The sequence below is a fragment of the Sinocyclocheilus rhinocerous genome, unplaced genomic scaffold (assembly GCF_001515625.1).
Source record: "Sinocyclocheilus rhinocerous isolate Xijiao unplaced genomic scaffold, SAMN03320098_v1.1 scaffold1588, whole genome shotgun sequence".
NCBI classification, from domain to species: Eukaryota; Metazoa; Chordata; class Actinopteri; order Cypriniformes; family Cyprinidae; genus Sinocyclocheilus; species Sinocyclocheilus rhinocerous.
The window spans coordinates 170,357-187,871 of NW_015648510.1; the positions used below are offsets into that span (position 1 = coordinate 170,357).

Consider the following 17,515-nt stretch of genomic DNA (forward strand, 5'->3'; position numbering starts at 1 on the left):
ATATATATATATATATATATACACACACACACACACACACAATATTGCATTCTTAACATAAACCGGGATAATGAAGGCCTGTAAGACATCAACATTATTTATCCAGAAAAATAGCTTTACAATCTGTTCTTAAAGCAGATAAAAGTTTCTGACTTTCACCACAACTACAAACTCATAGCAAAACTATTCAGTGCTCCAGGCCAATTTGAATAGTCTTACATAGCCAGATTTCTTAGAGCATAATGCCAGCCTCACAGTGCAAACAAACAATGGAAAATAAATTAACCTCTGTGTATAAAGTAACAGTTCTGTGATGGTAGTACGAAATATTAAACATAAAGTAACAGTTTTGAGAGGGTAGTATAAAATATTAAAAATTAAAACAAATTAGAATTGGATAATGTTGTGTTCAGAGAGGTGTGAAGGAGGGCTGGAAGGAGAGCCCTGTGGGTGTCAACTGTGCTGGGGTGGGGCCCCTGCTGAGGGCCAGATACTGCCAGCATACTGTTGATCACATGTCTCTCTCTCTCTCTTTTGCTTCTGCAAGTTTTTGTAGTGTTCATTGTGGGAAAACCCTAGAGTGACAGGGGTTTCTTTGCAGAGAACTAATTAGTTAACGGTTTAGTTCACCCAAAAATGAAAATTAGCCCGTGTTTTACTCCCCTTCAAAGCATCCTAGGTGTATATGACTTTCTTCTTTCAGACGAATCCAATCGGAACGGCTTCCGCGTATGACAGTCAGTGGAAGTGAGAAAAAAGTGTTTATTATGTTTGAAATATGGATATGTATCTTACAAAAATGCATGGATTCACTACAATAGGCCTTTATTCACCCCCCAGAGCCGTGTGAGGGACGTTTTATTACGGATGCACTCACTTTATTTCACATCTTCTGAACTGTTGACAACCAACAGCCGCTTACCCCCACTGAAAGGCTTGGAGGGGCCAGGACAATTTTTTATATAACTCCGATTGGATTCGTCTGAAAGAAGAATGTCACATGCACCTAGGATGCTTTGAGGGTGAGTAAAACACAGGCTAGATTTCATTTTTGGGTGAACTAACCCTTTAAACATAAGGGTGTGGTCTTGTAGTGTAGTACCAAGACTTGCTACTGCCAATACATCCACAACATGCTGCTGTGAGCATGTAAGTAATAATTATGTCATTAGGTCAGATTGAGTTAGAACTATCGGACTACGCCATCTAGAGTTTCATGCCAGAACTCTGTATATATACAGTATATGTGTGTGTGTGTGTGTGTGTGTGTGTGTGTGGACCTATAGATGGATAAACATATGGACAGACAGGATATCAATAACATTTTCATGAGAATGTGGTAGCAGCCTAATTATGAACATCTAACATAAATTTTGTTCATAAAGTTCATATCTTGTTCTGTCCATATTCTGAGCATAGCACTTACTACAGTATAATATAAAAACATCTGCTATAATAAATGTAATGAAGATTGCCTGAAATTACATGTTTTCTTCAAAAACAATACACATACACTAATCCATAACATTTTAACATACAACTTACTTTTAAAGCCATTGACTGCAACTCTGCTTGGATGATAAAAGCCGCTTTTGCAGTGACATTTATACTTGTCCAGCACAAATCCATGACCTGGGATGGGCAGACACTGTGGAAAAAAGAGAGAGGATGGAAATATCAAAACTGTACCTTCAGGAGGCAAGCAAATATACCAGGGAAAAAGAGTTTCAAAAAGTAAAGAAAAAAAAAACACATTTATGCAGCATGTTTGTATATGATTCAATATAGAGGTTAATGGTTCGATTCAGTAAAGAATAAATCAATGTTACTTGCGGTTTCTTTGTAATCATTTGTGAAATTTACTAGCAATTTCTAAGTGAAAAGAGTTTCAAATGTAAATCCTACATCATTCATTTATTCATTCATTCATTCATTTTCAGTGTATATATTTATTTGGAGATGAAAAAAAACCTATTGATGTTGCGTTAAATATGTTTTTGGACATTTTATAAAAGGATCAATATATTCTTCTAAAATAAATAAATTAATAAACAATTGGAAAAGTCATTTTTTAAAAGTTGCAAATGAGGTTTAAAACCAAATATGTGACCCTGGACCACAAAACCAGCCTTAAGTAGCACAGGTATATTTGTAGCAATAGCCAAAAATACATGTATGGGTCAAAATTATTGATTTTTCTTTTATGCCAAAAATCATTAGGATATTAAGTAAAGATCATGTTCCATGAAGATAGTTTGTAAATGTCCTACTGTAAATATATTAAAACTTAATTTTTGATTAGTAATATGCTTGTGATTTTCTCAACATTTAGATTTTTTTGCACCCTCAGATTCCAGATTTTCAAATAGTTGGTTTAGTGGTCCAGGATCACAGTACCTACAGCAAGATGAGATATTGCAGTACTAAATATAGTACATACTAGTGATATTACTAAAACATACTTTTATCGCAAAGTTCCAAACCAAATCTAGCGTGTACTAACAATATGCAATATTGCTGTCAGTAATAATATAATACTAGCTATATTCACACTAGAAAATACGTTTTTAATGGTTAAAAAAGTTTCAAACCAAATATAGTACCTAGAATTATGCAATATTGCTATCGGTAATAAAAAAGTAACTACAAGAGATATTCATACTACAGCATACTTTTTCAACAAAGTAAGTTTCAAACCAAATATAGTACCTACAGGCGACATGCAATTTCAGACGTAGCTACAGTGTTATTTTTCAGTTAATATGCTTTTGTAGCTGCCTCTGCAAGCAGTACACAGCAAGACAGCTCATTGGTTTGGAACAGAGCAAAAATTCAGAGCTATATAGCTTGTACTTTATTGCTTAATTATAGGATCTACACAGCTTCTTCTCTGTCAATAAAGACAAAGGACTAACTTTCTACTAATAGCAAAGAGCCACTAGGGAGGCTGGGCTGCCGACTCTAGAGCTGCAAGCTGTTCAGCAGGTTCAATATAAGAGCGGTGTGAGTTTGACTGAACTGATTTAAACAGTCCTCTGATATATAATATTCAAACAAGGACAGTTTTGGCACAGATTTCCTCGCGTGTGCCAAGACATAATTAATATCTAAATTAAAGACAGACTCATTTGCTGAATTCAAAAAGAAAATTAATGCAGTATCTAGAGGTTTCCTTCATGAAACAATAGGTCAAAAGCGGGAGTGTGTAATCATAATCCTCAGTATTTCAGGCCTGAGTGTTTCGTGACTGCAGTCCAGGGCCCAAAGCAGACATGTTGACCCCAGCTCAATACCGATCCACTCCAGCACACACTTAACAAGCTATGAAGGGCCAAAGCCTTCATATTTGAGCAGAACAGCAGCGACATCAGCCTTAATGAAGCACGGAATGGTAGAACACTTACACAAATCCATCTTTAGAGAGAAGAGGGCTCCATTTCTGTCTTTCATGCTTCTATAGGATCAGGGTTTGAAGACAGATAGCCACAGGAGAATGGCCAGAGAGCATTATGAGCTCACAGCTAAATTATAAATATATAAATTACAAGTCATTTTCAGCAGCATGTTTTGAAAAGGCTATATTGGCAGTAACAGTAAAATATTGTTGGCACACTGTAGCATAAAATAGTGTTTTAATGACCTAAGTACACTCAGTATGCAGTAAACAGACGGGGGTTATCTGGAGTGAGAAATTATCTGGAGTGAGAAGTTTGTTGATGATGCACAGTGAGAGTTATTTTGTTTAAAATCTAATTTTATTTCTGGTTCTGTTTGCACCTGTAATTTAGCAATGCGTGTTCTTAGAAAAAATATAAGTTACTTAATTTTTTACCAAAATACACAACTGTTCAAAAGTTTAGGGTTGGTAAGGTATATATATATATGTATATATATACACACATATACACAAATATATATATATGACCGGTCTCTTCCCCGTGCATGCACGCTGGTGTCCTCGTGGGTCCAGGAAGGGTGCGTAGAGTCCGCACCGCCAGAGCCGTGAGCTGTCGGACCCGCGGTCCGGACGAGAACCGCACCCGTTATACTGCTGACGGGCCAGGATGCCGGGCCGTTTATCACCGAGAAGCGCCGTGGGCCATGGAGGACGAAGCCGCCGCCCCTCGCGACCCGGACCAAGAGGGGAGCGCGTGCGGCCGCCGGACTCCGCCCCTTACCTGGACCCTTCCTTCCCGAACACCGCAGCACGACGAGGACACCACATCCCCTGTTTATTTTGAACACTCTTTCCCTTTGTACACTTTATTCCCTCTTTTGGACATTTTTGTTATTTTCTGTTAATAAAAGCTTCTCGATGCCTGATGCCACACCCACTGTGTCTGTCGTTTGCTCCTCCCCCCACTATATACATATATATATATATATATATATACCATTATAATCAACTCATTTCAACCAAATATTCAAGACTGGGAGAGTCAAAACAAAGCTGAACAACTGTTCACTGGTTTGCCATTAATCTGGTTATTGTGGTTATGACTGTCCTAAATATTTAGAATTTACATGTATTCTCCACTTAGCCGTCACATTGTGAGCTATGGCTTTTACCCTTAGCCAGGCCGAGATCATGCATATCTTGACTTCCAGTAAAGAGACAGCAACACTCCCAATATTATTCATTGTGTACTCCAGGAACTGACCCCTTGAGCTTCAGTCAATTCCTGCAATAAAAGCTTCAGGAATCACACAACTGATAATAGCTTCTGCCCGAAATGAGAGAAACAGACTCTGGCCCACACTGAGAGGAAGGGACAGGATCTTCTGATAGAGCGTGAGCTGACGCAATGAGTATTGAGCAGGTGAGAGCTTCAGCTGGGAACACTCTATCCTAATTAAAGCCAGACAGACACATCGCAGACAGAGACACTGGCAGATCTAAGCCGCTGGGAGGACACAGGATGAATTCAGTAGCTCTACACACCTTCACGCTGTTCACTTTTAATCAGAGTGAGAAAGTTAGAAACATTTGAAAGAACATTTGATTGACTAAGACTAGGGATAGGTTTAGATAAAGGAGCTCCAACTCCACTAGGGCTGCCCTGACCAAAGATTTTCCTAGTCAACTATTAATCATTCATTTAGTCGACTAGTCACACGTTTATGATATTTAATATGTTATACTATTTACTGCTCTGTGCATTCAGAGGGCTGTGGGACACGAACATCTTCATGTCTTTTCCTGATGTTCCAAAGCAACTGACACTTGTTGTAAAAGCTCCGAAATGCTAATTTTATCTTTCACATGTACAAGACATTAACTCTTTCCACGCCATTGATGGAATTTTCACTGTTATACAGTAGGAGATGCTATTATAAATCTTCTGAAAGAGTGCTGAATGTCTGGATCAAAACATGGTAAAGACAAAGCAGAAACAAGAGATTGCATATGTAAGCAGATGAATATATAAAATAACGCGATCATCAAACATTAAAGGGGTCATATAATGCGATTTCAATTTTTCCTTTCTCTTTGGAGGGTTACAAGGTCCTGGTGCATAAAGAAGATCTGTAAAGTTGCAAAGACTAAAGTCTCAAATCCAAAGAGATATTCTTTATAAAAGTTAAGAGTTAACCACGCCTACCTAAAACGGCTCGTTCTGATGTTTAGTATACTCTCTCCTTTACCTTTTTGATCTGATTTCCAAATACCTTTTTTCTTTGTATCAATTGGCAATGTGATTCACAATATTAATGTGATTCATCTCACAGCAAGCTGGTTTGGCTCAAGCTTAGTACATAACTGAATAATATTTTGAAATGCCTATGGATCAAATTAATGGGAAATATAGAGGCTGCTGATAAAAATGGGCAGTAAGTCACTGATGTTTGTTTGTGCCATCTGAAATGGCCATGCTATGCCAAAACTAATAGAGTAAACAAAATATCTTTACAACAGTGACCCGCAGCTTGCAGAGGTGAAATCGATCTAACTTTCCAGCCATAAATCACAGTGATCCTCAGACATCCACCAGTTTCTTGCATGCTCTCCCTGTTTCTCTCATTCTCTTTTAGTCTTTTTGTGAATGTCAAAGGCACAGTTGTGGCAGCTGTCAGTCAGTGTGTGTGTGTGTGTGTCTGTGTGACAGGCTAATTGGCCCAGTGACACTGCTCACACTCAGAGCTAGAGGTTTTTAATGGCGGCGTCACACTGTCTTGCCAGGAGGTCCATCCGCGTACACATGCCTGTGTCCCTGCAAACAACTCGACCAATAATAGGACTTCAACTGCACTGATGTCTGACACTCTTTTATCTTCCATACTGAATATGATCCTTACTCCAGAAGCATATTAAAAGTTTATTGAACAATGTGGGTCAACTAAGTTATACCAACACAAAATTCCACTTTTGGTCTGGACTTGTTGATTTGTAGTGCTGGTCTCAGTGGTGTACCGGCTTTAGACCAGTAAAATGTAGCCAGAACCATAGATCAGTGCGATCCTGTCCAAATTAACTAAATAAAAGAATAGTTTTACATATCTAACTAGACTAAAATTACACTTACACATATGCTTCTGTCCAAAGTGATTTAAAGGGGTCATATGATGCGATTTCAATTTTTCCTTTCTCTTTGGAGTGTTACAAGCTCTTGGTGCATAAAGAAGATTTGTAAAGTTGCAAAGACTAAAGTCTCAAATCCAAAGAGATATTCTTTATACAAGTTAAGACTTGTCCATCCCCTCTAAAACGCCTTGTTTAAACACGCCCCCACATGTTCACGTCACTGTGTGGGAAGATTTGCATAACGCCGCCCAAATGTTCACGCAAAGAAAGAAGGCGTAACTTTTATTCTTGCTGTAGTATTGTTGCCACCGCCACCATGTTGTGGATATGCTGTGTGTTTCATTGTGAAAGTTTGGCCTTCCAAAAGAGGCCTAGAGCTGATCCGTGCTGGTCGCTGAGGAAATACATCAACTTTGCGCTGTCAATCGCCGGATCGGCTTTCACCGTGGACGAAGCGGAGTCCAGCCCGGGGTCGTCACATGTGGTTGCCGCAAGCCTCCTTTGTTGAATCCGCCGGGCGCCGCTCACTCAAGCCGCTGTGTGTTTCGCTGTGAAAGCGAAACTACTTTGTTTGGCCTTCCAACAGAGGACATAATGTGAAATCAGTGGTTAAGTTGTATTTACAACACTGTTCCAGAACAGTTCAACCCAAATATCCAGATGTGTGCAGCACATTTTATGGAGGACTGTTTACTGATCCTGGAAGAGTAACGTTAGACTAAAATGCCGTGGTTGAAATAGAGTCATTATGAATCTGCACAATCTGGACTTTTTGTATGAGGCGAAAATTTCACTTTAGCTTTAAATTGGTCACTCATATTTGTCGTATTGACCAACAGAAAGCTGCTAGTGCCATGTTATACTGTTTGAGCTACAGGAACGTAGCTAAAGTTTTCTGAACAAAAGAACAAGCATGACTGATGTTTGATACATTGTGAAAATGTATTTGGTTTTGTGAAAATTATGTTACTAAGGAAATATTAACTGGTTATCAGCAATGAAACATAACACTTACATTGCCAGACCTGAACAAAACCCTGACATCAAACAAACTATGTTAAAAAAAAAATGGACTAACAGTGTATTTACACTTGTAATTCTGCTCTCTTGCTTCTTTTGGTCCAGACCAAAAAAGAAAATGATACATTTAGTCCTGGTTTGATTAGCATTCACATTTTCATCATTTTTAACAGAGAACCTAAAGAAGATACCAATTAAAAAGCCTGATTGGATGGCTTTTAACTCTTTCCCAGCCAGCGGTTTTTTTTTTTTTTTAGAAAGTTGTCAGCCACTGCCAGCATTTTTGATAATTTTCACAAAAGTTGAATGGCTCCCCAGAATGTTTTGATGTATGAATATTTGAATATGCAACATGCCAAACATGCAATATGCCAAAATAAAGAACAAAATGTAAGCATAAAAAATAAATAAACACTTGAATGTGAGTGTTTCATGAAAAAAGCAATATTTTGAACAAAAAGCTGAGATTTTTTATTTTTTATTTTTTCAAAGATTATATCTGGATCAGATTCAGAAATATGATCAGAACAAAGATGGTGTAGATTGCCTCCATCAACAGATCCAATGCTTGCACAGTTCTAAACCACTTACTGGTTCATCATTTCATTCGATACGTTCGATATCATTTCATACAAACGTTAGGTAGTTTTGATTTATATGCCGTTTAATCTTGATGATCGCTTTTTTACATATTCATCTGCTTACATAAGCATTTGCTTATTTCTGCTTCTTCTTCGCCATGATTTGATCCAGACTTTCAATGTCAGAAAATACATAATAGCACCTCTTACTGTACACCTGTGAAAACATAGAAAGCTGGAAAATTCCATCAACGGTGGAGAAGTGCTGTCTCATAAATGACGGAAAATTCCATCAATGTGTTCTTCACAAAAAATTTGTGAAGAATTCAAAATAACGGTTCTTTTGTATGGACACATCAGGACATCACATCATGTTTTTGGCTCGTTTAGATGCATTCATCTATCAGTTGAACTGCACCAAAATTTGTTTGGAAGTGGACCAAGATTCCCTTAAAAGGCTGCTTGTTTGGTGTGCACCAAGGTTTGGATGGAAGCATTAACACATATTGAATTAACCATACTAACAGAGCAATTGCACCAGAGTAATCTTGTGACATCACATCCTGTTTTGGTTCATTTAGATGTCTTTGGTCTCTGTTACATTCTTATATCAGTCGAATCCGCACCAAAGTTCGTTTGGAAGTGGACCAAGATTCCCTTAAAAGGCTGCTTGTTTGGTGTGCACCAAGGTTTAGATGGAAGCATTAACACTTATTCAAATGAACCATACTAAGAGAGCAATCGCACCAGAGTTTAAGCGAAACAAACCTTCCAAGTGTAAACGCCCGGCCCTAGGTTTCATTAACTATCCCTTCATTTATTATCCCCATAGCAGGTTCCTTTAATTAGCTTTGCATTGTTTGTTTGACAACTTTTATGCTCTCTCACAGGCAGAAATTGGAGAATATGCCAGCATAAGCAAACAGCTCTACATCAAATTGGCCTGGGAGTAGAGAAACAATAACGCTGTGGTGTGGATCTATTTTTATGACAGTCTAAACCAGCAGGAGGGCCTTTGAAAGTGCTTCTAAACATAGAACAGCAGCACACAGCACGCAGCCCATCACTCCTGCTTCTGCGGGCCGACAGATCCAGGAACAGAGTAAAGCAGACCCGTGCAGCGGGACGGAGGGGTTGGCCAGCATGTGGGGTCAAACGCTGGCCGTACCGAGAGACAATGTGTCCTGAGATCTGGCCTCAGATCAGCTCTGGACCTAATGCGAGTCCTCGGGTGGGCTCTACAGCAGCTGAGGGTGAGAATCAAAACAACCAAATCCATCTGCTCCATATGCTGATGTCTAGCAGCTTCCAGGATGATATTGTAAACAAAAGGTGCATCGCAACAGGAAATAGAGCTCTGGGTGTCTTCCTACAGCTTCCCTAGTCTGCGCAGCATGTTTCTGTCTGCTCATTAAGTCTCTGTGGAGTCGATGAGTGGATTTTCAGTGTTTTCTCCTATTTAGCTTAATTGGTAGAGACAGCTACAGTATAAGTAAGCCATCTACAGGTTGATCCCCCTGAAAAGTGTAAACACTGTCTCCGTGGTGCATTCAAAATATCTCGATCAACCCAATATCTCAAACTGGCAATACTGTAACTGTTTAACTGTACTGACACTATCGGATGAGAACAAAATAATATTCCTTAAAGACCAACTCTTCTGTTTTGGATGAATTAATTCTGCCTCAGTGTCATCTGATGATGTGCTTAAAAAGGAAGTGTATTTCTAGCCACACGTATTTAAATCTTCAAGTCATTTCCCAGTTAAATCATAGTCAGAATCATTCTCTATGCACCCAAGCATCGAGCACCGAGGGCCGCACCGAGGGTCGTACAGACACGACTGGAGGCTACACTTTAACAAAGACACATCCTCTGCCTGTCTGACAAACATCATTAGGCAGGAATAGCTCGTCTTCTTTAATTGCAGCATCAGGCCACAGCTGTGATGACCCTGTATTTGGGTTGTGAGGGGGTCAGTATTTCACTGACAAATGCTGTTAATTGTTTGGGATTATTATCAGGTCAGAGCATAAATGTCACAGAGATTTCATCAATACTAAAATGAGGCATAATATACTGATTGTGTTGTCCAGAAATTAACTGAAACGTAGAGTTACAAGCAATAATCAAGTACTTATTTTGAGGCATTTGTACTATTACAAATGAGTTATTTTATTTAAGCAAGCAAATAAATAAATAAACCATGAAAAAAAGATATAGTCATTAATGAAGTTTAATAAACTTGACTCAAGTGTGGTCGATAAATGTCTATATTCAAGTGTTAAACAACTTTAACCACATAAACTGATTTTAGGTTTTAGGATCAATGTTTTATTGTGACATCAGGATTGCCCTGAAGAAATATACATAATTAACATAATTTAAGACTGCAAACAGAATTGTAACATGTTGTGACAGTTCCCATACTTAAAGGAATGAAAGTTCACCCAAAAATAAAAATTTGCTTAAACTGTACGCAACCTCAGACTATCTAAGATGTAGATTAATTTGTCTCTTCATTGAACAGATTTTGGAGAAATTAAGCATTGCATCACTTGCTCACCAATGGATCCTCTGCAGTGAATGGGTGCCGTCAGAATGTGAGTTCAAACAGCTGATAAAAACATCACAATAATCCACACCCCTCCAGTCCATCAATTAACATCTAGTAAATCGAAACGCTGCATGTTTATAATAAACAAATCCATCATCAAGACATATTTTACTTTAAACCATCCCATCTGGCTGAAACATAAATCCTCTAACAATTGCTTTCTCCAGTGAAAAAGTCATCTCATCTGAATTAAAAGAGAAATATGCACAGATCAAGCACTGTTTACAAGTGAAAACAGTCCAAAACAGTTCTAAACAAATACAGTATGTGGGTGGATTTTATGTTAGAGGACAACAGGGAATTTCACTGGAGGAAGCATTATTATGGATTATGGGCTCATATTTTGGCCAGAAGCAACGGTTTGAAGTTCAAATGCCTAAATGATAGATTCGTTTATTAAATACACACAGCTTTTCACTTCACAAGACATTCACTAATGGGCTAAAGTTACTTGTAGATTATTGTGATGTTTTTATCAGCTGTTTGGACTCTCATTCTGACGGCACCCATTCACTGCAGAGGATCCACTGGTGAGCAAGTGATGCAATGCTACATTTCTGATGAAACAAACTCAGCTTAGGTGGCCTGAGGGTGAGTCAATTTTCAGAAAATTATTATTTTTGGTTAAACTATTCCTTTAGGCATAATTTATCAGGATATATCAGAAACACAACACAGCAATGTCCAACAACCAAGGCTATGGGTTTGCTGGATATGTGTCATGATTACACTGGACCATATGGGAACCCCGGATGGCATATGCTGTGATGTTTGCAGCAGTGGAAGCCTCCCATGGGGATGGAGGAGATCAGGCTATTTTTACAGCCAGACCTGCAGCTGACACTCACACTAACAGCAGATCTCACTTCACATATACAGAACACATTTCACATGAAAGCTAATATGAGAGATCCTCTTTCACAGGCATACAAAAATGTAACTGATTCTACACACTTGGTACTATCGTTGAAGGGTGATTTTATATATACATAAAACAAAATATCACTGTGGCATGTTTATTATATTTTTACTAAATTCTTACTACAATCAGTAATTTTGTCATGTGATTTTGTCATTTTTATTGGATATATATATATATATATATATATATAGCTTTTGCTAAAATCTCTGTATTTATGCAAATTGATTAAACATGATTCTAAACAGAGAAAGGATAATTTCAATCAAACAGCCATTTCTGGAAATTAGTTTGAAAATGTTAAAAAGTTTAATGTAAGTAATAAATAATAATAATAATAATAATAATAATAATGTTTTCCATTAAACGAGTAAGAATGATTTACACGACCATTCAAAAATGTATTTAGTGTCAGTATGATGCTTTTTTTATGTTTATTTTTTATTTTTTATATCATTAAATTAATTAAAAGTGGCAGACTTTTACATTGTTGCTTTTTTCCCTTTGGCTGTTTTTAATTAAACTTTGTTTTTATCAAAAAAATCCTGGGAATCCTTTTTTTTTTTTTCAACATTAATAATAAGAAATGTTTCTTGAGTCGATTTCTGAAATGTTGAATGATTTTTGAAAAATCAAGCAACACTGAATTCATCTTTGCCATTACATGAATAATTGTAATTTAAATATATGTTCTAATAGAAAACAATTATTTTAAATTGTAATAATATTTCACTGCTTTGTGATATTATTATTATTATTATTATTATTATTATAGTAAAGCATACACCATACAACAACAACAAAAATGTACATGAAAAATTAAATTCCAAATTTTTTGTGTGATGATGCAAGCAAATTTTTGTACTGAAAAATAGATTTTACTCATAAGTGACAAGACAATGAAAGTGACAAGTCTTTTCTAAACTTTATGGGAAAATCCCTGACATATTCATGATTTTGCTTAAATTTGCTTAAAATGAGTGCAAATATATTGCAAATATTGTAAATATTGTTCATCTACCACGTTCTGTCATGAACCTCTACTTCTCAAATAAGAAACAAAAAACAGGTTGATTACACATAGAAAATCTGATTAAATCTAGATAAACCTGAAACATGCAGGATGCAGTGATTTGATGATTTAAGTGTGCATTCGTCCTCTGTCTTCTTGTATTTCTGAAGCTCATGTTTTTATTTATACAGCAGAGCTCTTCTTCTGCACGTGATGTGACCTGATGCTGGGAGATGACATCATTTCTCATCCTGGTGTCGCTAGTGGATTCTTTCTACATCTCTCCTCTCCTGACCTCGCTCTCTTGATTCCTGTGTTAACACTCGACTGAACTCACCGGGCTGGCTGTGCAATAAAACTCCAGTTTACTTTGACAGCCTTGGATCAGACTCCCAATACAAGAATCAGTATCAAGAATCAATATGAAACTGCAATCCTTTTGCATTCTTTTTTTTTTCCGAACCTATACTACATGAAGACAGTTTCAATGAATGCTGCATATAAGCATGTCAGTTCATGGCCTTGAAATCAAAAATGTCATTAATAGTATTATGTTATTAAACTTCTCCCTTGTTAAAAAAGTAATGCACTTAATTGTATCGAATGTGCATTGATCGAGTATTAGAAATCTTAAAAGTATATTTTGTTTAAAAAAAATGTACTTGCAGATAATATTTTGCAGAAAATGTTTATTTTTAATTTGGTAAGATATTTTAAATGGATTAAATTGCAACTTGAAATTACAAATATGTAATTACAAATACATTAAATAAAATAAACTACATTCTATTATAATTTTAATTTATCATAGATGCTTCCAAGTGTGGCAGTACACTTTAAACATATTTCAAAGACAACAGATGTAATTATGAATTATGAACGCATATAATGACGCACTTTAATTCTACTTCATTGGGTCCAATACTTGCATTAAATACAAAGTTAAACTATAATACATTTTCACTTGATTGCAATTAACACTTACACAATTAAATTCTGTAATTAGTACTCTTTTTAAATATGCTGAAGTGTAAATCTCTTTGCAGTCTGAGAGACCCCATATCCATTTTAATCTATTTTAATTAATGTAAAAAAAAAAATAATAATAATAACATTTAATCCCAGGTTGATATCCCAGCACTTGTCCTAATATTTTTCTAATGAGAAATGGGAATTAATAAAATTTGATCATTTTTATTACACATATTTCATGGGGACCCAATTAATTTTCATAAATCGTTAATAATATTTGCTATTGGGATTTGATTTACTGGAACATAATAAAATAATGTATAGAGGAAATGCTTTCAAAATTACACACATCATCCTGATTGTTTCAAAAAAGTTTAAGAAACCTACATAATATGTATGTGTGTGTGTGTGTTATAGAATTAATATTGGCAAAACTATGAGAAAATTAAATATATTACAGATAAAAAATATGACATAACTATTACATAAAATACATTTCTTAAATTATCAAATGTAATATATACAGGTGCATCTCAATAAATTAGAATGTCGTGGAAAAGTTCATTTATTTCAGTAATTCAACTAAAATTGTGAAACTCGTGTATTAAATAAATTCAATGCACACAGACTGAAGTAGTTTAAGTCTTTGGTTCTTTTAATTGTGATGATTTTGGCTGATCAAAAATCAAAAGAAAAAAGTACAAATGCTAGGAATTACAAATACTCAACTTCCCACCCTCTGAGGGCAGTAAACTCTCATCCGGGTGGTCAGTCAGATAGCAGGTATCAGATTGAAACAGCATTAGTCAATTACACGCTGTTCTGTTGACACCTATTTTAATACGGCCGGGGCAGCTGCTGCCGGTGCTGTCGAGCAGATGAAGTCTCTCTCTCCTCTATGAAGATGAATGGCCCCAGCACTCGCCGAGGACACCGTCGTTCACCATTACAGCCAGTGAAATGAGGAAGAGAGGGGGAAATGAAGCTGGATAAGTGGGGGCTCAGTCAAATGGACTGAAGCCCAGAGCAAACAAACATGTTTATCCTCGGCTATTTTCTAGCGGCTCATTACATCAGCGTCACTAGCAGATCTGAGGACGGGACGGGAACATCAGAGCGAGCTGACGGAGCGGGAGGTCACGGTAATCGCGCACAGCAGACGAAACAACTGCTTAAAGGTGAAGTGTGTAATCTGTGCGCCACTAGGGGCACCAGCCACTTGTAGGTGGTTGTCAGGGCATTGCTGCGCAGATGCAAAGGTGTTTGAGTGATTTTTTTTGCACATTATTGCAGTTGCTATGGCATTGATGTTTCCTGGGTATTTTGAGGCATTACAAGCAGATACTTAATGGTTCAGGTTAACTAAGTTTGAGCAATAGTAAACGTGATGCTAGGTTAATAACATAGCACAAAAAGTTGTGCCATCATTAACCTAGCATCACTATTACTTTAGCAACTCTTTTTGTCCAGGTTTATTAATTTATTCAAAATACATCTGAAATGTATTTAAAACACAAACAGTGATGGAATTTTATTTTTAATTAATTACATATCTGTAATAATTTGTATTGTTTTTTTTTTCAAAAGACATTTATAATGTTACAAATTATTTATTTTTCGAATAAATAATTTCTATCAATCAAAGAATCCAAAAAAATGTATCAGGATTTCCACAAAAATATTAAGCAGCACAACGTTGATAATTCTAAATTTTTTATTTAATAAACATTTTTAAAAAGTAATTGCGACTTTTCATCTCAAATTCTGACTTTTTTCCTCGCAATTGCTTTTTTTTCCTCAGAATTTTGAGATATAAACTCGCAATTGTGAGTTATAAAGTCAGAATTGCAAGATTTTTTTCTCAGAATTGCGAGTTTATATCTCGCAATTGTGACTTTTTTTCCTCAGAATTGCGAATTCAGACTTTATAACATGCAATTGCGAGTTATTAAGAAAGAATTGTGAGATATAAACTCACAATTCTGAGAACATATTAGATTTTCCCCCCTCAGAATTAGATTGTGAGTTTATGTCTCACAATTGTGAGAAAAAAAAAGCCAGAACTGCAAGATATAAACTCAGAATTGTGAAGAAAAAAAAAGTCAAAAGTTTTTTGAAATTCTGACTTTATAACTCGCAATTGCAAGTTTATATCTCACAATTCTGAGGGGGAAAAAGTCAGAATTGCGCAATGTAAACATGCAATTACAAGAAAGAAATTGTGAGATAAAAAGTCGCAATTACCTTTTTTTTTTTTATTCAGTGGGGGAAATGTGCTTCCGTAGTTTTTACTGTATTTTTACTGTATCAACTGTCTTGTTATCATAATGATGAAAAACACATTCATTATTATAATTATTATTATCATTATTGCATTGAAGCAATTCCATTAAAATATTATAAACATTTGAAAAAAACTGAAACCGCCAAATCACAGTTATGTAGTGTGACCAACATGCAAAACAAAAGTAGGGAAAAAATTGTTTCATGTTTTCCAAACACTACAGTCCCCGCCCCCCCCCCGAGCCAGACATGGAGAGGTTCTTCAGATAAACTGAAGGAAGTCGGGATTTGCCATGTGGAAGTTATTTGGCAGCACATGCGGCCAGCAGTGTGGGAGTGTGCCCCACGGGTGGGTAGAAGTGGAGTGTATGCCAGCCGAGTGATCAGTCACGCTCAAAACTCATGCTCTCAGTGTGAGCCGCAGACTGCTGCAGTCGCTGTGTGACCGTGTCGGGCTGCACGAGGACTGACGCTCGCTCGTGTTTCCACAGATTTAGCATTACACATGCTCACAAACCTGTACAAATAAACTGAAATACAGGATGTCTGCTCTATTTCTATTGCTTTTTGTAAGCTCTATATCTATATATATGATCACTGGCAACGGTATGGGCATGATTAACGTTGTAATATTTTGAGAATAAAGTCAAAATTATGAGAATAAATTCAAAATATTTCAAAAAATATTTTGACAATTCTCGTAATTTTGACTTTTTTGACGTAATTTTTGAACTTTAGATTTTTTTATTTATTTTATATTACATATTTTTTAGATATTTTATTTTATACTAAAACACCATTGTAATATACAGTATACCGTATATATGTGTGTGTGTGTGTGTGTGTGTGTGTGTGTTTGTGACCCTGGACCACAAAACCAGTCATTGGGGTCAATTTTTTAAGAAATTGAGATTGATATATCATCTGAAAGCTGAATAAATAAGCTTTCCATTGATGTATGGTTTGTTAGGATAAGACAATATTTGGACGAGAAAAAAAATAAAATCAAAATATTGAGAAAATCGCCTTTACAGATGTCCAAATTAAGTCCTTAGCAATGCATATTACTAATCAAAAATGAAGTTTTGATATACTTACGGTAGGACATTTACAAATTATCTTTGTGGAACTTGATCTTTACTTAATATCCTAATGATTTTTGGCATAAAAGAAATATTGATAATTTTGACCCATACAATGTATTGTTGGCTATTGTTACAAATATATCCATGCTACTTATGACTGCTTTTGTGGTCCAGGGTCACATATACGTTATATAATGAATCCTCCAACAGCAGAATATTACTTCATTAGCATCAAGAAAACTAATTCCTTGTCAAATTATAATATCTTAGTTTTACCATCAATATATATATCATCTGTGATCGCATTTTCTAAAGATAATTTCAGATATGTAGTCTATGAACAATCAATCTCCGCACACCTGATGGCAATTGATAGATGCGTAGGAGACAAAGACCACAAAGATCAAAACTCAAGGAAAAAGAAAACAATTCCCGCACACTGTCCATTAGTGCAAAAGTATCAAAAAGGTTTAATAACAACGTTTCGGTCGCATGACCTTCAT

The 17,515-nt window shown here is 36.2% G+C and overlaps 1 protein-coding gene across 2 annotated transcripts in view; it reads right to left on the minus strand.

Annotated features, from left to right (window-relative positions):
• The window catches only part of gpr158a (G protein-coupled receptor 158a), an 89,675-nt gene that overhangs the window by 45,265 nt on the left and 26,895 nt on the right, over positions 1-17,515 (minus strand). For both annotated transcript variants that reach the window (XM_016514384.1, XM_016514383.1), the window contains exon 3: positions 1,546-1,648. In XM_016514384.1, coding sequence (XP_016369870.1) covers positions 1,546-1,648 — 103 coding nt within the window. The remainder of the gene's footprint in view (positions 1-1,545; positions 1,649-17,515) is intronic.